Source organism: Mauremys mutica, chromosome 5 (genome assembly GCF_020497125.1).
Source record: "Mauremys mutica isolate MM-2020 ecotype Southern chromosome 5, ASM2049712v1, whole genome shotgun sequence".
NCBI classification, from domain to species: Eukaryota; Metazoa; Chordata; order Testudines; family Geoemydidae; genus Mauremys; species Mauremys mutica.
In genome coordinates this window covers 34,952,106-34,973,444 of record NC_059076.1, presented here as the reverse complement: position 1 = coordinate 34,973,444, position 21,339 = coordinate 34,952,106, and the positions used below count along the sequence as shown (strand labels likewise).

Sequence of the window (21,339 nt, the reverse complement as noted above, 5' to 3'; positions counted from 1 at the left end):
TGTTGTGTAAAACTCAGCCACCAGTACATTAATAGCCCCAAAACATAGTAACATTCAAGGGTATTTATACCTCATGTACTAGATGTATATTGACCAGTCTAAAGTCCAATTCAAACATAACCAGGCAAAGTGACCATTTTAAAAAAGTGAATCACTGTATAAACTGCTCTGTGCTGGGCTGTTCTGCTCATCACCTCTGCAACACAGAACTGTATTCTAAGAGGAAAAGGTACTGCAACCTTGTGTCCAACAGCATACTGCATCATATGCGGTGTCCATCATACACATGCACCCAGAGAAGTGTAAGAGTACTAAACAAAACAGTTGGTGACACCAAAAACAGGAGTGCCCTTATTTGCAATATCAAAAATACCCAAGAGAGTCTCAACATGGCACTTCTGCCTCACTGTCAGAATGTAATGGCTAGCAGCATGCTCTGAGTTGGGCTTGAAAATAATGCCAACAAATCATTAATCTGGAGGTGCTGCACTGGAGATAGACATCAAACCCAACTTCCCTATGGTCTCCCCTATATAGTTTATTGCCAGCATTTCCTCACACAGGTGCTGGTTCTCCTACCCAAGGCACGGTTACAGATATTGCCTAGCTCTCTGGTTCATCTATGGAGTACTGCTGGGCTGGCCATGCAACGGAACAGGGAGCCCGATGCAGCTGCAACTTAGAATATTCCATAAGAGGAGAGCTCTGTGGGGAGGTGCACAAATACCATGGTGATGGGTGGCACAGAAGAGTCTATTAATAGGTGAAACAGGTCAATCTCTTACCGTAGACAGGGCTTACAAAAAGTAATTGTGCGCTAACATATCTGGGAGTGGGAGTCAGGTGGGAATAAGCCATTTATTTTGGTAAAGATAATAGCCCTTAAACCACTTGACCTGACTAACACCTTCACTGCTAAGAATTCCCCACGTTTAACTCACAAATAAAAAAACCCTAAGAAAAACTGGTTTATAATGAAAACTGTAGCTGCCATGGGCTCTCTTAGGTATTTGTTTTCAGTTGACTCAGAACATCTGGAGTGCTTTGTTTTGATTCTGCTATTTTCTGATGTTTTTCAACCTGTGTGGGTTTTTATTTATTTATTTATATGATGATTTCAAATTCAAATGTGGCCAGTGTTTAGAGACTCAGAAGTCAAAACAAAACATTTTTTTCTTTTTAAATTCTTCTGTTTTTTTCTTGTTAAAAATCTGAGTCAAATTCAACCTGAATTCACAAGTAGGCTTTAGTGCTCCAAAACGATTAAAAAGGCAGCTTTATTTAGCCCCAGGATCAGCGCATCAAACAATGATTAGCATATTTATTCTCCCAACACCTGTAAGATGGTGTAATAAAGTGCATTTCACTAAGTGACCAAGATCACAGGTTGCAGAGGAGGAAATTAAACCCTACTCTCCCAATTCGGCGGCTAGGATGCTGCTTCCTACAGAACCACAAGCTTCATGTTTTGACCTGGTCACATTTTGACCTGTTAAAGTAGTTACAAGCACAGACATTATGAAATTAAGTTTTGAGCCTCCTTTTCAGCAATCAATGTGCGATAGATCAGCTTGGATACACCTTCATGAGTATAATGGTAGATTCAAAAGGCTACACTTTCAGAGCAGCAGATTGATATTTAATTGCTTGGCTCTCACAAGGCTAAATTCTCTCCACAGCTTTGAATATTCACTCCAGAATGCAGCATGAGCAAGGGCCGGATTTTAACCAACTGCATTTTCCGTCCATTCATAAATCTCTTACAATTACATGTACAATGGAGGAACATCCCATCAAACACTGTAAATAAGTCTTTTCCTCTACTTTGGATCTTACTCAGGGTGGCCTCATGCTGAAACTTTATTGACAACTTGATTTGGTATTTCAAAGTAATTTAGGATTTTTGGAGAAATGGGAAATTTTAAGATTTGAGATAAAGATCACTTTTCCGCAAACACACTGATTTTCATGTTCTCCTATACAAGTGTCCATTCTGTGGAAGTTCTCTCAAAAGAAGATTTCTGGATAGCAATTGGCCAAGATCAAATGGAAAACAGCACGTGAAATTTGAAAAAAGAGTTACTTTCACAGAGCTATAGGTAGTAATATAATAAATTGTATAGGCCATATGATAATCTTAAGGGAGAAAAAAATCTTAATTCACTAATTCTACATGTTGAACTTTGAGGCCTGGTCTACACTAAGGGGGGGGGGGGTGTCGAACTAAGGTACGCAAGTTCAGCTACGCAAATAGCGTAGCTGAACTCGAACTACCTTAGTTCGAAGTACTCACCCATCCAGACGCTGCGGGATCGAAGTCCGCGGCTCCCCCGTCGACTCCGCCACCGCCATTCGCGGTGGTGGAGTTCCGGAGTCGACGGGAGCGCGTTCGGAGTTCGATATATCGCATCTAGATTAGACGCGATATATCGAACTCCGAGAAGTCAAACGCTAGCCGCCGACCCGGACGGTAAGTATAGACATACCCTAAGTTTCCTCTTTCACAAAAACATGAGGCATCATGCTCATGCATCAGTCAGAAAGTATTAAGGCTACAAAGTTTTCCAAACTTGGATATTTAAAGTGAAGATCAAAACTTTTACACATCTATATGTATTGTCATTTTAGGCTAGGATTTTCAGAGAAGCCGAAGGGACTTAAGGTGACCAAACTCCCTTTGCTTCTTATCTACTCCACCCACACAGTTCTACACTAATTTGTAATTATGACACAAGAAGCACTAATGCAACCACTAGCAGATTTCCTTAAAGAAAAGTAAATACAAGGCTAATTTTTATGGCCCTTTACCACCCCACCTCCCAGAGCCTTTTAAAGTAAAAATCAGTTATGAAACACTAGTTGAAAATATCCATCAAGTGAATGACTTACATAGTTATCTCTTGCAGACCAGCCTGGGTAAAGCTGCATGTGTAGCTGCCTTTCTTTCCGAGCTAGTTCATAATATTTAGCTTGTTCTTCACGGGAGAGAGCATGCCACTGGAAAACAAAACAAACAGTGTTAAACTAGGAAATACATCACACCCAAGCAATGTGTCTCATGAACAAAATGTTTCTGTGACCCTTTTTTGGTCCTTTCCCCCTGCAAGTGGAGAAGAAATTCATTACTGATCATAAGCTCTAGCATTTCCTACCCAACCATTTGAACATTTGTCAGCATTATAAATGCCAGCTGCCTGGAGCAAGACAAAATTTGTTTATGCCAACTACAGGATTCTCCATATAATCTATTCAGGGAGCCATGATTGCTCATCATCACATGAGACGCCCACAGTACTGGTAATAAAACAAATTTGCCTTTACACAACCTTCTCCATTTCACATATTTGAGTGCAAACATTAAAGGTATGTCTGCACTACAGCAGTGAAACTGTGTAGCTGTAGCACCATAGTGTAGAAGCTTCCTACAATTGACGGAAGGGGTTTTTCCATCCGTGTAGTTAATCTGTCTCTCAAAAGGAAGTAGCTAGGTCAATGGAAGAATTTTTCCCATCAACCTTGCTGCATCTACTCCAGGGATTAGGTCAACCTAACCCCAGCATTTGGGGCAAATTTTTTCACAGCCCCAAACGACATACCTAGACTGGTCTTTTTTATTATTTTTTTTTTTTTTAAAGTTAAGACTAGGCCTAACACTTGGTCTACACCAGACATTAGGTTGCCATAGCTATGTTGGTCGTGGTGAGCCACACTACTGACAGACACAGCTATGTCAACCGAACCCTCAATACTGACACAGCTGTGTCAACGGAAGAATGTAGGTGATGTTCCTAAATTTACAGAAAAAACCCTCCCATAAGCATACAGGACATATGTCTACAGTACAGGGGAAGGCCGGCATAGCTATGCCAGTACTCTCTCCACAGTGGAGAGACAGCCTAACTAAGGCTCAAATACAAGAGAGCCTCCTGTCTTAGGTTTAAAAACAACTAATATATCCATATTCCTATAGGCTCGACTCTAACATGAAGGCTGAAATGAAGTTACAGAAAGAACGTCAGAAGCTATTTGGGGAAGGGACTTTTTGTTTGGTATCTGTACAGTGCCTAGCACAGTGGGATCCTGTTCCATGATTGGGACTCCTAGGCATTATGGTAATATAGAAAATTAACTTTTACAAGTTTGCACCAGTAAGGCAACCAGATAGCCCAAGCATATCCTAGTAACCATCAATTCCGCATTGCGGTGGCATCTGCAGCTCTGTCTGTGACCTGTCCCCCTGCAAACACTAAACCAGTCTTTTGCTGGCTCCTGGGTGCAGAGAAAAGTTTCTAAAAATACAAGGACATTCCTCCTTTCCATCTTCCTAGCTTCATTAGTGAATTTCCAAAGGCCAAAAAAAGGGATGCTTTGTTATTACCCACTTTTAAAAACTAATCTTCATAGTTGGCGGGGCACTGCCAGATAACGGGTCAGTGTTTGACCCTTTTCAACTTCAGAACTAAAGAGTTTAGATAACTTTTTTAACTTGTGCAGAGTCGAGTTCATGGTTTTCCTCAGAAGAGCCATTTCCCTTGTTTGTTTGGATTCTTCACACAACATGGAAGAGTTGTTTTTAAAAATAGTGATGTGACAAACTAGCAGGGAGACTCAGAAGCAGGAGTGCCCACCTGAAACTAACTACTTGTAACAAAGATGAGGATTTCAGGTCAGGAGTGTCCTTTTAATGTCTTTTTGACACTTATGTCAAAGATGCACAGTAAAAAGGTTTGGTTTTAACTTGGCAAGTTCCAATATGTTGCTGAAAGCATAACAATCTAGCCTATTGATGGCCTTCTACCAAACTAAATGCATGGTATCTCAATGCTCTCCAAAAAGCACCGACTATTCCAGAATAAATAATGTTAGTCTTTTACATCTGAGCAGTCAGTCAATCTGGGACACCCAGTAAAAGGAAAGTAACAGCTAGGGAACAAATTCCACACAAAGAAGGCCATTCAGGCAGCAGGTAGACACAACTAAGGCAGGCAGCTTTCAACAGAAAGAGAGGCTAGACTAGAAAGGTCTGAGTACCGCAACTAGCTGCCAGTTAGGCATTTCTGCTCCAATGCACGGAAAGTGAAAATGCTTAGAAAAGTGTTTAAGATAAGATAGACATTTTGGGGAAGATTATGCTGTTATAGCAAAATGATGCATTGAATATAGCTGCCTTATGACCATGAAAATAAAAACATCTAATAAAGGAAGCTTATTTTTCCATTCAAAACTTAGTAGGAAGTTTACAAGTAACATGAGGAGGTGAAAGTGCAGTGGCATGAGGAATTCCATTTTATTTTCTGGGGTCACTGGTTCCTAAAGGTCTGTAACTGTTTCTGATGTGGCAGAGCAGCAGGAGTTTCATTTCTCATTGGCTTAATCGTTCAGACTCCTGGACTATCCAGCAAAGCCTGGACTTCAAAGTCTTGCAGAAGATTTACTTGTACAAGTGCAGAGGCCCCTTTGCATAAAGGAGATGTTCTCCCATATCACATCTCTTGAAAGTGTGCTACACATGTTCAAATTAAGGTTTCATTTAATACTACTATATACAAGGATTTAAATTCAGGTTCTAAAAAAAGAACTCAGGAAAGCAAGAGAATTCAGAGTTTAGAATGCACATTGGAGGCTGGCATAGAGACCTTCATTCACAAAGTCATGCCAAGTGTGATGGGGGGTGTTAAGAGGGCAGGTATAACGATGCTAGTAAGGCTAGAATGATAGCCTAGATTTGCAGCCTTAAGGCTACATTTCCTGGCTTTTATGGGCATAAAACAATGCCCTATTACATTATCTGATGCTTTTTAAAAAGATAGGCATTAGGAGCCATCATAATCTATAGATAAATTCTAATTTCCACTATAGAGTAGACACGAAAGACCCATAAAGTTGCATTTTGTCAGATTCTGCAATTTTCATTGTTTTGTTTTTATTAGATATCTATGTCTTGATATTTAATTGTTGCATCCACTACAGGCAACAGTTCTCACTGATCCCAGAGTGCTGCCAACTTAAAACCTGCGCCTCTCTGGAGTCTAGAGAATAGGAACTCGTCTCACTTACAGCTAGGAATTTGTCAAAGAGGTCACCATTTCACAATAGCATCAAAATGCCCAAAAGCCTGCAAAGGTGTCAGAATACAAGCTCTTTGAGGCAGAGACCACATCCCTGTGTCTAACTGACAAGAGGCAATGAAAGGGGATGAAGGAGAGAGAGCAAATAAGGGCTCATCTTCACTTGACACACTAGGGTGGTGCAGCTGCAGCACTTCAGCATAGACACTATTTACACCAACAGGAGGGTTCTCCTATCAGCACAGGTAATCTACCTCCCCAAGAAGAGCTAGCTAGGTTGACAGAAGAATTTTTCCATTGGCCTAGCACTGTCTACATCAGGGGTAGTCAGCTTTATTGTGTTTCTCAGGGGTGTGGATTTTTCAGACTCCTGAACAATGTAGCTGGGTCAACCTAACTGGAGTGTAGACCAGGCCTAAGGTTACAAACACTCAGAAGGCACGCGCGCGCACACACACACACACTTTGTGTTTGTTTTGTTTCATTGAGGGAGATGGGGTGGTGGTGGATTAGTTAGAAAGTAAGAGCCACATAAAGTTGTTGGCACACCTTAAAAGTAGGTCTTGAGGTACTGTGACAGACCCAAACCAGTGGGGTACAGGAGTCTGGTAGAGGGCAAATATGCTGGTCACTGGATGAGTGGTTTTCTGTTCCCTGAGTGACCAGAGCAGGGGCTGCACTAGAGTAATCAGGAACCTGCTAGAACCAATTAAGGCAGACAGGCTGATTAGAACACCTGCAGCCAATCAAGGCAGGCTAATCAGGGCACCTGGGTTTAAAAAGGAGCTCACTCCAGTCAGGTGAAGGGGAGCCCGAGGAGAGGAAGTGCGTGTGAGGAGCGGGGAGCAAGAGGCGCAAGGAGCTGAGAGTGAGAGGGTGTGCTGCTGGAGGACTGAGGAGTACAAGCGTTATCAGACACCAGGAGGAAGGTCCTGTGGTGAGGATAAAGAAGGTGTTTGGAGGAGGCCATGGGGAAGTAGCCCAGGGAGTTGTAGCTGTCATGCAGCTGTTACAGGAGGCACTCTAGACAGCTGCAATCCACAGGGCCCTGGGCTGGAACCCGGAGTAGAGGGCGGGTCCGGGTTCCCCCCAAACCTCCCAACTCCTGATCAGACACAGGAGGAATTGATACAGACTGTGGGGAAGATCACTGAGGTGAGCAAATCTGCCAAATAAGCGCAGGACCCACCAAGGTAGAGGAGGAACTTTGTCACAGTACATTAGTGAGATTAGCGTGATAGCCTGGATTAAAAGATTCTGAGACTTGTGAGATAAACAAAATGGAGCATCAAGGCCAGAATGATTAGTGGAGAGGAGGTGAGTATATTATTTTTTATATGTTTTGATGGAGCCAGAAAGCAAACTTTACAATATTCTTTACAAACAGAACCGTAATCATGTTGACACCAAACTGTTTTAAAAGCCATGGGCTTTAAGTAGCTGGCAAGCACAGGTCAAACTAAAGAAGTCCCAGAAGAGAAAGAAAAACTGATCTTATTGGCAGTCTCAGAACTTGCACAGAAAGAGGAGAGAGAGGAGCTTTTTAATCATGTTACTTGGCACGTATTCTGATCTGATTTCTAAAGTAAAAATGCAGTGTACCAAGGCAACACAGCTTCACTACATCTCCTTGGCTAGTTTACTCATGCTGGGCATGGATAATTCTAAGGTCTGGTCTACAATAGGAAGATAGGTTGGTATAACTACATCACAGAGTGATGTGAAAAATTCACACCACAAACAATGCAGTTAAACCAACCTAACCCCCAGTGTAGACAGCAAAGAATCCTCCTGTCGACCTAACTACCACCTCTTGAGGATTATCTGCAATGAGAGCATCCCTCCTCTCAGCATAGGTAGTGTCTACACTGAAGCTACAGTGTCTAAGTGTAGACAAGTCCGAAGGATGGATTGTGGTCCTACTTAGAACATGCATTTTATTTTTAGATCAACTGTATCTAAAAAAAGTCTCTTTCCACTTGCTTTTTACTCCCAAGATGGAGTTAGTAAAATATTAAGACAGTCTTTGGTAACATACACATTAGACAAAATCACAACTTTTATGTCAAGTGCTGCAGTCAAAAAGAGAGGGGTAAGTCTGATGATATGGCTAACTCCTCTGCATGAAACCAAGATGACAGTTTTTATTTTTAGTTGCATATCCTTGCTTCTTCTACTAACCATTAATACATGTATTCTAGTCAACACATCAAGCCAGGAAGTTTGCCTTAAAACCCTCTAAAAAGGCTATATACACCAATTACTAGTAAATACATATTACTGTACATACCCTTCTGCCAAGAATCTGGTTGATCGCTGCGCTCTCTTTCAGAGTACACTCTGCTACGACGTTTGCTCTCATTTCTTTCATGTATAACATAAAAGCATTCAGAGGTTTTTTAATGTGAGGTCTTTTCGGCTCTTGCTCTTTTCTCTGTTCATGCTGAGGCTTCCTAAAACGTGGTGGGTGGGGGGAAGGCAGAACATCTATTTACCTTTAGCCTAAAAGTTATTGAGAGGAATATTTTCAAGCTTCAATTTCAAATTAAGGATGTGCTACTGTATGTTAAGTTTGAGAGCTCCTGTTTGATCTACTACTGCAACTTTTGAACTTACAGTAGAATCTCAATGTTACGAACACCAGAGTTACGAACCAACTGGTCAACCACATGCCTCATTTGGAACCAGAGATGGAAGGAGGAGAAGGAGGAAGATGAAGAAAAGAAAAGCAAATACTGTATAGTACTGCGTTAAACTACTAAAAAATAAAAGGGAAGTTTACTAAAAGTTTTGACGAGGTAAGGAAACTGTTTCTGTGCTTGTTGCATTTAAATTAAAATGGCTAAAAAACAGCATTTTTCTTCTGCCTAGCAAAGTTTCAAAGCTGTATTAAGTCAATGTTCGGTTGTAAACTTTTGAAAGAACCACCGTAACATTTTGTTCAGAGTTACAAACAACCTCCATTCCCGAGGTGTTCGTAACCGCGAGGTTCTACTGGATCCTGTACTTAGGACTGAATTTAGTGCTCATGGAGGAGTGTTGGACTGGCAGTCCTTGACGATCAATGAAACTGTACTTGATTTATCCATGAAACAAACACTCTGCCAGCATGTTTCCACAGTGCTCTGGAAGGCCATCTTTAGGAGTGAAAAGGTAGGTCAGTCTCCTTGCCCATTTATTTCTTGAGCCCTTTGTGTTCATCTGCTAAAAAGGATGCAAAATTATAGTGGTGGCTTTTGCAGTCAACACCTTTGCACTAGAAACTGACTGAGTATCAGCTCACAAGCCTAGCTTCAGATAAGCCACCAAATGGCAATACAGTTTTCGGCAGCCACCTTAGATAACATTCAAGGGAGCGACCTAGAAATAAAGGCTTCATATCAATACTCCTCCCATGAGCCATCCACTCCCCCCTTTAGTTATGGAAAATTTTTACAGAATCATAATTCAGAGTGACCATGAAGGACACTTGCTTCGTTTTTTACTTCTCAGCCCTCCTTTTAACGATTAATCTACAAACACTTCAGGATTTAAGGGCTAGCACAGGAAGGCAGACTCACACATGCATTAAGTCGCTGTCATTGTGTGGATGTTCTTGTTTGACTTGAGGTGTTACAATAGCTGGGTGAGGGATTCCAGTTGCGTGAGGGCCTGCAGGACCAGGAATCATATGATGTGAAAACCTAAAAAAACAAACCAAGTAGAGAGTCTATAACAATAGGAAGAACAGGCTGCATATCCAAAACTTGTACATTAGCAGTAGAACACTACAGAGCTTGCAACAAAGAATATGTAAAAATTAGTTAGCGAAGAGTCATGCATTGTATCTAAAGCTTATTCAAAATAGGCCAACATTTTGATCTGAAGAAGTTATTTTGTTACCTCTCAGATAAAGAGATGGCAATGTGCACAAGTAAGTGTAACATACCTACTGTTGCACTAGAGATCAACAAAAATACATTTTCCCTTAACCAAAAGGGGCATTTCTACAGCAGCATATAAATGCTGAAAATATCCATCACCAGCCAACAAAGGAGGGAACTGCCATGCGGGGGGAGGAGGGGGAGAGGGCAAAAAGGAAGAGAACAGTTCTTTCCAAAAAACCCATAGGTATGTTGGTATTTAGTTTAGAACCTTTTGCTTTTCAAAATATTTTAAAGTAAACATGTAAGGTTCCAAGATCATTTCACCTATACCCCTACTTCCCCGACATTCTGGGCTAAATCTTTTAACTCTGAAGGCAAATCTGGTATTCTGGAAGGGAAAACCAACTGGTTCTTCCAGAACTAGACGACTTTCCCTTTCATTGTGTTAAGTCAGAAGTCATCCTCATAATCAGGGGTACGATCCTCAAAGTGCTGAGCATTCTGGCTCCAATCAAGCAATGCACTCAAGCACGTTTATCTTTGAGCATGCAAAATAGTCTCACTGCTGTAAAAGCAAGCACATGCTTCAGTAGCTTGCTGGATTGCAGTCCCAAGTGTTCAGTACTTGCAGGATCAAGCCCCAAAGGAGAGCAGTTTACTGCATTTGTCAGTGTTAAAGCTTATGCTACAGTGATTTGCACAAGAGAACCCAGTAGCCCAACAGAATGAGGCTGGGAAGGGGCAAAGTTTGTTGTAGGGAGAGCAGCTATTTTCCTCTTGGATACCCTGACTGAAACATGCCTGTAGTTCACCTGAAATGGAGTAGAGGAAGAGTAATTAAACTGAGGAGCCCACCACTTAAGTGGACAATCCAAAGCCCAGCGTGAAAGCAAAACAAAATGCAGAGATGGGACATTGCAACCTTGTGTACACCAAGCACAGGATGTGTAAGCCATCTTTCCAGAGTGCAAAAGCATTACACAGAGAAGATTTGGAGTTTGGCCATGGCCAAGTCTCAGTTAGCATTGCTTGCTTGCGCTAATATGTAAACATAGTGCCTGATTCACACACCAGTACAGACATACTGTGTGTATTTACAGCTTGTTGGCATCCCTTTCCTTCTAATAGCTTTGGGCTAAGAAATTCCAACTTGGGAGTAGTTCTGCATATTTCCACATGGCACAGTACCCAATTTGAACTATTTAAGAGTGTAATTACATAATTCAAACTAGAATGAGAAGTTTTGCCTAGTTTCATATTTGAAGAATAAAAACGGGTATTTCCTAATATGTTGTGTCTAACAAAGCCCATTTTATATGACATGGTTTGATTATTGGTTAGCACAATTCATAAGTGTTCTAATTTCAATACTTCACTGACTGCCAGGGAAATACTGAATGAGACTAGTGTGGGATCCAGGCAAACTACATACACAAACATTTTAAATAAAAATTACACATACGTTTTTCGCTGACTGAAAAGCAAGCAAAGGCAGACCAAGATGCAAGCAGAAGAGCAACTTGCCCTTTAATGCCAGCAGTTACTCCCCGGTCAGTCATTCACCTCCTACACCTACCTGGACATGGAAGGGTCGATTGAGAGTGAGGATGGGTAGGGCTGCCTGAATCCACTCGAGATGGGATATACAGGCTGACCTTGCCTGAGGTCACAGAAGAAAGGAACCCATCAATAATATGATATTGTATTAAAAAGATACCCTAGAGTCACAAGCACTTGATGGGAACTCAGCACGGTAGCATAAACAGTCAGGTGCCATGTATTCTGTAGCTCATGGGTGTCTACATGCTTGCACTGAATAAGATTTCTCTCTCGCCCACTGAAAAAGATATTTGTAATCTAGATTTTGTTTAAAAAAACAAAAAACATTGCCTAGTTTTAAGTCATTGGGCCAGATTCCAATACCCTCAACTCCTGTGGAACAATAGTCCCATTGCAATCAGTGTATGAGTACCAGAGTCTGGCCCACTGTTAGTGTATTAACAGTGACTCCCACAGAACTATTTGGAGAGTTTTCTTTCCTTTTTTTGGGGTGCGGGTGGGGTGGGGGATTTTTGAAATCCCAGGCCTGTCTTCATTTTACATCTCATACAGCATGTCACAAGTTGTCGGCACTTTTAAGAAGCTAAACAAAAATTTTATTAATAAATATAAATAAAATGAAAAAGTACATTTTAGTTACTTGGGTTTAAGGTGGGTTTTTTGGGTTTTTTTTTTTTTTGCAATCAAGTGACTAAAACCAGCTCATTTGAAACCCCACTGTTCTTTAGAATTTCTTAAAGATATCGTCACTATATATGGAATTCTATCACCAATTAATGCTTCAAACACTTTGAACTTTTTCTGCTTAGTTCACATCATCTTCACTTCCAGTTGGCACTGATGCAACTCTTGAACAAGGATTAATGCACTTAAAAGTTCAGACAGAATAATTGATCCAGCTTTGAAAGAGTAAGCTCAATCAATTCTATTCAAACACTTATTGATAGACAAATTTAGTGTTAAAACTGGGACTTCCAAAGCTGCTGGCATTTCTAATGCTTGGGATGAGAGTTTTCACACTAAGTGAGCATGTGGGCGGGGGGGGGGGGGGGGCGGAGAGGAGAAGAGTGCTCAAAACCAGCAAAAAGGGGTGGAAATCTCAGTAATGCTGCAGCACAGAATTGAGCTGGAAAGAGGCACAGCATAACGGATTGTGGAATATGTTCAGGTATGAGTGAGCACCGCTGAGTGGATTTCCAAGTTTTACAATTCGATAGTCTCTCCTTTTCTTCCTTTTCCTTCCAGTTTCCTTCCTCCCTTCCACACCCTCCCAATCTTTGCATCAAGAAACTATTCAGAAGAAATGCTGGCACTTAACCAAAGCTGGAAAAGGACCACCAGAAGTCATCTGGTAGTGGTGGAGACGGCAGCTCAGTCTCGAGACCAGTGAGCAGTAAACTGGAAATCAGGTGCTCTGTCTTTGCTATTAACTTACTATTGTGGCTTTCAGCAAGTGATTTTTGTCCTGATACCACAAGGCACAGAGCACCCAGAGCTCAGACTTAATGTCCAGAAGGGACCATCATGATCATCTAGTCTGACCTGACCTCTTGCACACTGCAGGCCACAGACCCTTGCCCAGCCACTCCTGCAATAGACCCATAACCTCTGGCTGAGTTACTTAAATCTTCAAATCTTGATTTAAAGACTGCAAGTTTCAGAGAATCCACCATTTACTCTACTCCAGTTCAAACCAGTCAGTGACTTGTGCCCCATGCTGCAGAGGAGGGAGAAAGACTCCCTGAATCTCTGCCAATCTGATCTAGAGCGAAATTCTTTCCCAACTCCAAATATGGCGGTCAATTAGACCTTGAGCATGTGGGTGAGACCCACCAGCCAAACACCTGGGAAAGAATTCTCCGTAGTAACTCAGAGCCCTCCCCATCTACTGTCCTATTTCTGGCCATTGGAGATATTTGTCACTGTAAGCAATCATACCATCCCCTCCATAAACTTATCAAGCTCAGTCTTAAAACACATTATGTATTTTTGCCCCCCTTGGAAGGCTGTTCCAGACCTTCACTCCGCTGACCATCAGCAACCTACATTTTTAGTCTAAACTTCTTGATGGCCAATTTATATCCATTTGTTCCATCTTGTTCCCACTTTGGACCTTAATTTAAAGACTCTTCTCTCTCCCTGCTGTTTATCCCTCTGATGAATTTAGAGCAATCATTTCTCCTCAACCTTCATTTGGTTAAGATAAACAAGCCAGGCTCCTTAAGTTGAGAGGCTGTTCAGCACCTTGCATGATCTGGTCTGAAATGTATGTTGGTTTCCCCTCAATCTAAAATTGGAATGATAATACTTACCATTAGGTAGGGCACAGAATTGAGTAACAAGGTATGGGATTCTAATTCACTTAACCCCTCTGCATTCAGTTTGTCCTCCTATAGCTATATATACACATTTGTTATCCATTCTAAAATGCTTGGGGATTCTCAGAAAGTAAGCGTCAAGCATTATTGATCATCCTATAATGGGAGAGACTATACATAAATACTAGCTCCTGAAGGAATCCTACTCTGAGTATGGGAGTAGGATCCTTATACTGCTAGTGTTAAAAATTAACAAAAATATACAAACTCTCCAGTAACTGAGTACTGTCCTCAAATCTTACTGATTCTGTAAGGAACATAATATAAAGTTTGTTCTCTATTTTGGTGCAGTTTCCAGTAAAAAAAAACAAAAACAAAAATTCCATACTTGAAAGTTTGCTACAAGTAATTGCAATTCTTTTTGTTAAAAAAATTGCATCTTTAGTTTCTTGAGACCTGTTTTTCTGCAATTCTACCACACGTCAAGACCCAGAAGTGTGAACCATAAAAACTATTCACTTCAAAGTGAAATCTATGTATGTCAATTTCTGTACATGTTAAAAAACTGATCCAATTCATTTCAAAAATAAAAAATGATCTTTCAAACTAAAATAAAATAGTTATTTCTCTCACTGTAGTGATGTTTTTCTTAGTTCATAAATTCTGCAATTAATTCAATAATCCTAGAGAGGATGTGTGTCAACATATATCTAAGCAGCAGCAAGAGGATCTTACCAGCCAAGAGGTGGCGTTATCTGTCCTACACCACCAGGAGACAAGGGATAGAAGGTAGGGATATCAGGAGCTGGAGGATGTCTGGACATGCCTGTCAGAGTATGGAGAATAAGTTTGGTATTTGAGTGAAAATGTGGTGATTAATACTATAATACAAAAATAACATGGTTAACATCACAGTAAAAATTGTTGTTCTATACAAAAGTCTAGCTTCATTTTTGGTTAGTATTACAAGAAAAACACCATTAATTCCAAGCTTTAGAATAATAAGTAAAGCTTGCATCCTCTACTAGATTCAGGATTAAAAAAAAAAGGGGAGGGGGAGAGGGGGACCTCTTGGGAAAAGTAAAATGGAAGGAGAAGACAAAAACAACAACAAAAAACCCTGACCAATAATGCAGCTGCCATGAAATCTAAAAATCGTATGGAGATGCTGTGGCAATACTTCATCTCTGAAGTGCTGCACTGAACCTACTGACAGAGTCCTAAGCAAATGTTCTGAAGAGCCAAATGAAACGAGAAAAATAAAGCGTTTTCAAACAGGCAGCACACCAGAGCTAACAGATTAGGTAAATTGTTACTTGTACATTTTTCACTGGTTCCCTTATGAATTTACAGATTTTGGAAACTTGCTACCACAGAGGATCAGTAGTTAATTAAGAATCATTTTCAGGCCTGTAATGGTCACACTTGATATGATTCATTTGGCTTCTGATTGTCACTCCAGCTCCAACTAAGCTCTTCATCAAGTTGACTCCTATGGGCTCCAAGGTCAATCTCTGTTGCACTGGTAATGTTTCATGGAAAAAAATAAGAGTCCCATGAGAAGTGATCCATCAGTTCACATTCCCCAGAATACAAAGTCCTACAACTGTAAAAATCACCTCAAGATTAAAACTAATCCTAGTCCCAACTGGGTCTGTGGTTTTCATGTTTTACCTAAAACTCATGCTCCAAGGAGAGAAAGAATTATGGCTAGAGGCCACAGAGACATTGGTTTATTTAAAATATGTTTCAAGAGGAGGAGGGGTTTGGAACAGCAAGAATTGCAAATTTAACTTCACATGTTAAATCAGCTACTTGAAAATGTATATTAAATATTTATATAGAGACACTCTAAAGGTAAAAGATAGAACGTTTGTGATCTTTACTTTGAGACTCTTAATGTTGATATATTTTGACCACAAACTGATATTTAAAATCTGCATTTAAGAGATTTAAAAGGGTATGTTAGAAATCTTAAAATTGTAATGGGGAGGGGATGAGGATGGCAAAAATGTCACCTTAATGGTGTTGCTGCTACTCTGTCAGTTTTGACATTTCAGTAGGAGCTGAAATGAACAATTTAAGACCAGAAAATTCATGGTTACAAAGGGGGGGGGGGGGGAAGAAGGACACCCAGAAACTAGGATCTGAAGCAATTCATTTGATCGAGTCCTCAGATCAAAGAGCAACCAGGAGGTAGGACACAAACACCAATGGAAGCATATGGCAGCAAGTTTTCTTGAAATTTACTGGGGACATCTGGTCATTCTACATTTTATTAGGTTCTGGTGCACAGATAGTATTTAAATTGGGAGACCTAGTGTGACGGAGCGATTCTGGCGGGACCCAACTGAGAGTGCCAAATCAGGACCAATTGCTCAAATAGGGCAGTCACAGCCCTAGGCTGGGGTTTTTCCACCTCTAAGGCAAACCAAACCAGCCAGACAAAAAGGACTTTGGTCTCACCCCACTGGCTAACCACAAGTCACACAAGCAATTTCCTTAGACACACCAGTCTCCCAGTATCACCACCAGTGCACTCGTCCTGGGGATGAATGGTTATGAAAACCAACACCCCAATAAAGAAAAAGGTTCTCTCGATCCCAAAAGATCAAGCCCCAGACCCAGGTCAATATACACATCAGATCTTACCCACAAATCACGCTGTTGCCAATCCTTTAGAATCTAAAATCTAAAGGTTTATTTACAAAGGGAAAAAGGTAGAGATGAGAGGTAGAATTGGTTAAATGGAATCAATTACATACAGTAATGGCAAAGTTCTTAGTTCAGGCTTGCAGCAGTGCTGGAGTAAACTGCAGGTTCAAATCAAGTCTCTGGAACATCCCCCGCTGGGATGGGTCAACAGTCCTTCGTGCAGAGCTTCCATTTGTAGCAAAGTCCTTCCAGAGGTCAGAAGCAGGATTGAAGACAAGATGGAGATGAAGCATCAGCCTTATATAGACTTTTCCAGGTGTAAGAATCTCTTTGTCTTCACTGTGGAAATTTACAGCAAAATGGAGCCTGGAGTCACATGGGCCAGTCCCTGCATACTTTGCTGAGTCACAAGGCGTGTCTGCCTTCTCTCCATGGGTCCATTGTGTAGCTGACGGTCCTTAATGGGCCATCAAACAGGCTAGGCAGAGCTAACACCAGCTTGTCTGGGAGGCTTCCCCCAGAAGCACAGCACAAACTTGAAATACAGACAGCATAGAGCCAACATTCATAACTTCAACTAAAAATGATACAGACATATAGACAGCATAATTATAATCAGCAACCCAGAACCTGGTCTTAGACACCTTATATGACCCCCTTTACTTAGGATTTGGAGCCACTACAGGACCTTAGTTGCAACCCATGTTCTATATGGTCCCCATTTATATCAATAACGTCACACCCCCAACGCAAAATTGATGCAGGAAGGGATGACAAAACATCGCTGACTGCATCCCAAGAGCCCCCTTTCCTTGGGTCTGTCTCACTACAGCTAGTGTTGGGCTAGAGGCCGTACCAGTGTATAACCGAAATGGTTTATCAAAGTCATGTTCAATAACATGAATGGATCTCTTTACAAACTCAAGGTATAACTTGGTTAGCTTTTGCAGCATGGTTCCTGTATGTTTCATGTGATCTTGCCAAGAGCTAAAGAAAATAGCTACTTTATCCATACCAGTTCTGGCCAATGTTTTGAACCCAAATAACATTAAACCAATGTAGATATTGAGGTTGTTCATAGTACAGGAATCTTGGCATTTAGCCATGAAAGCAATATGGTAGTGTGCCTCAGTTTCCCCTTTCATACAGCACATCAGGTCTGGAATGTATTTTCCCCTGTGAAAAGTTCCAACACTGTTTACATGCATTAACTGTGAAACATCAGTATAGCAAGGCCCTTTAACATAAAGTGTGTTTTCATGTATTCCTTTCAACATGTTTAAGGGATTTTCCAAAAGATTAGGCACATTGTACATTGTTACAGTTCTTGGCCATAGCAACACATTAGTTACAAAAATTAGCATTAGCAATAACAACAAATTCATTGCAAGTGTCCATTTACAATCATGTTTGTCATGCCACACCCTTGGCTCAATACCATTGGAGTTTGGGCATTTTAGGGTTAACCTGTGGCTTCCCTTTGCAAAATTCAGTCTTCTCTTTCCTTCTGGATTAAACCCTGATTTCTCTTGCTTAACAGAATTCACTGGCTGATGGGGCGGGCCCTCTGTGCTAACAGCTATTAGCAATTCTGTCTTCTCCCTGCCAGCCAAGTAATTCGCATCAACACAGACACTAGCTTTTAACTCTTCAGCTGCTATGGATTCCAAGGCTGGACTTTGTCTCACAGAGGTACCACACAAATCCAAAGAGTCTGAGGGTGAGAGCTGGCTTGCTCTCCCCTGCCTCCTCAAGCATTTAGCCATACAACTGTTCTGCTCTGAAACACCAGTAACTGAATCTGTCCTCAGATCCTGAAGCACAGACTGCTCACTTACAGATTCAGCATGGAGACATTCCTGTCCCAACAGCATTGTCTCCCCACCAACAAGCTGGCCACACACAGCCAGGTGGTTATAGGGCTGCTCAACTTCCTTAACAGCTTCTACTCCATCTGAGACCTTTTCAAAGCTGCCCACACTGGATCTCTCAAAAGGAAAGTCAGTGGATCCATTCACAACAGAAAATTTCTGGCTGTTAGGAACTGAAACTTTCTTGATTAAATCACTTTTACACCCTTCAGTTGCAGTAAACTGCTTGCACAGGCTACCATGAGGATTCCTTTCCCTAGGAGCTTCTCTAAGCAGCAATTCACCCCTCACAGAAATTCTGCCCTTCCCCTCTTCACCTAGGGCTTGCTCTACAGGAACACTTCCCTGAGCAACCACAGATGCTACAGACTTTCTAGATAACAGGTTAGAAACAATCTCCTTCCCTTGGCCATGAACAAGTTCAGGAATCTTTTCCTTCTTGCTACAAGTTGTCAAACTGTCAGTCGGTAACACAATTAAATCACCTTTATGCTCTCCTTGTGCCCTGGCTGGGGTATCACCCTGATCAGACAGAGTTGCTGCACCCTTTTCCAACCACACATGAGCAACTGGCAAACCACAAGCACCAGAATTGTCTGTTCTCTGGGATTTTGCTAAGACACTAACTGGATGCAACCTAGTCACAGTGCCATTCTCCCCAGCAGACCCAAACTCAGGACCATTCCCTTCCTGGGCTTTAGCTGTATTTACAACCAACTTCGAGACAACTGAATCACCCTCAACCATCACAGGCTGACAGGCACCTTCTGTCTGCTCCACAGACACAGAAGAGCCGGAGACACATTCTCCTTTACCAGACACACAGCTTGGGATTTTACTTCCCTTGTCCCAGCACACAGGGCTGTTCACAGACAACTGCTTGGAGACTGGGGTAGCTTCCTTTATAGGCAAGTCAATACTCCTGACAGACACAGGCACATTCCCTCCACTGTCACATTTCTCCACACAGGAAACAGGTAAGGGATATGGACACTCATCTTCCACTATCCCTCCCTTCCCAAACTGCTGATTAGACAAAGCCATCAGCTCACAAGGCTGCCTAGGCTCCTCCAAACTTTCCCTTCCAGGCACATTGCCTCTTCCAACAGATAAGCTGCTGCTCTTTTCACTACACTGAGCTACTTTTAGCAAATCACAGTTACCCATTTCAGGTTTACTTCTACAAGCTGCACTAGCCACCAATCCATTACCCATTACAAATTTACCCTTTCCTTCCTCAGTTAGGGCTTTAACCTGACCATTTACTTTAATCTGCTCCTGAGAAACCTTTTCCTCCCCAATGAGATCTTTCTGCTCTTGATCTAACTCCAGATTAACTTCTGAGACATTAGACAGACATTCAGAAACTTCATTCCCAGACACACTGCTTTTTTGCACAGACAAACCTTTGGAGCAACCCACCTCAGGCAAATTATTGCTCACAATAGACACAGGTCTAAGATTATTCCTCTCCTGTGACTGGCTACCTGGATTGAACAAAGCTTTAACATTTTCCCCAATTAAAAGATCTTTAGGCAATAACTTCCTGACGCCAGCTATCACCTCATGCTGAGCCCCATTCCACTCAAGGTGGATTCTGGCTAAAGGCACACGGACCGTAAACTCACAGAGGATCACAACATTCACACTCTGATTTGGTAAATAATCTTCCTCTTTGACCAGATCTGCTCTAACAAGAGTGATGTTAGAAGCCATAATTTGCCCTAAACAGCTTTTACCATTGACTTTTACACACTCTATGAATTTTCCATTACCATTCCCATCCATAGCACTGGCACAATTTATGGGGCCACCCCCTACTGAACCCACAGTAACAGCATTGACATAAAAGGTGGCATTGTTGGGGTACATTTGGTTACCCCCAGACAACTGCTCAGAGTTATACAACATACCAACATTGTTACCAACTGGACTTTCAAGAGGATACAGTCTCTGCTTTTCTTCCATTGCTTTTTTGACTTGGAGCTGGAGTCTAGCTGTCTCCTGTTGCATCTGTCGAGTTTTCTCCTCAGCAGCCAGCAGCTCCAGACGCCTCTTACGAGCTTTTTCTTCTCTCTTAGCAACTTCTTTCTTTCTCTCATCAGCCTCTTTCTCCATTCGAATTTCTGCCAGTTCTTGCTCATAATCAAACTGCAGACTGTCTCTCAAGGCTTGCAGTTTCCTTGCTTTTCCTGATGCTCTCTGTCGCATGGTCACTGATCTTTAACCAACCAAACTCTCAATCCCAAAGTTAAAATTTGGATAGCGTGGGGTTCTGACCCAAAGCTTAATTGACCTGGTTCTGTGGATCCAAGCACGACTACGCCACTGTGACGGAGCGATTCTGGCGGGACCCAACTGAGAGTGCCAAATCAGGACCAATTGCTCAAACAGGGCAGTCACAGCCCTAGGCTGGGGTTTTTCCACCTCTAAGGCCAACCAAACCAGCCAGACAAAAAGGACTTTGGTCTCACCCCACTGGCTAACCACAAGTCACACAAGCAATTTCCTTAGACACTCCAGTCTCCCAGTATCACCACCAGTGCACTCGTCCTGGGGATGAATGGTTATGAAAACCAACACCCCAATAAAGAAAAAGGTTCTCTCGATCCCAAAAGATCAAGCCCCAGACCCAGGTCAATATACACATCAGATCTTACCCACAAATCACGCTGTTGCCAATCCTTTAGAATCTAAAATCTAAAGGTTTATTTACAAAGGGAAAAAGGTAGAGATGAGAGGTAGAATTGGTTAAATGGAATCAATTACATACAGTAATGGCAAAGTTCTTAGTTCAGGCTTGCAGCAGTGCTGGAGTAAACTGCAGGTTCAAATCAAGTCTCTGGAACATCCCCCGCTGGGATGGGTCAACAGTCCTTCGTGCAGAGCTTCCATTTGTAGCAAAGTCCTTCCAGAGGTCAGAAGCAGGATTGAAGACAAGATGGAGATGAAGCATCAGCCTTATATAGACTTTTCCAGGTGTAAGAATCTCTTTGTCTTC

The 21,339-nt window shown here is 41.8% G+C and overlaps 1 protein-coding gene across 9 annotated transcripts in view; it reads right to left on the bottom strand.

Annotated features, from left to right (window-relative positions):
* The window catches only part of LEF1 (lymphoid enhancer binding factor 1), a 101,056-nt gene that overhangs the window by 19,533 nt on the left and 60,184 nt on the right, over window positions 1-21,339 (bottom strand). For 7 of the 9 annotated variants that reach the window (XM_045018760.1, XM_045018757.1, XM_045018754.1 and 4 more), the window contains 5 exons: window positions 14,548-14,638; window positions 11,511-11,594; window positions 9,629-9,751; window positions 8,359-8,521; window positions 2,890-2,997 (listed from right to left, as the gene is read on the bottom strand). In XM_045018760.1, the coding sequence (XP_044874695.1) occupies window positions 2,890-2,997; window positions 8,359-8,521; window positions 9,629-9,751; window positions 11,511-11,594; window positions 14,548-14,638 (569 nt within the window). The remainder of the gene's footprint in view (window positions 1-2,889; window positions 2,998-8,358; window positions 8,522-9,628; window positions 9,752-11,510; window positions 11,595-14,547; window positions 14,639-21,339) is intronic. The other 2 variants (XM_045018762.1, XM_045018761.1) reach the window with 1 other exon arrangement.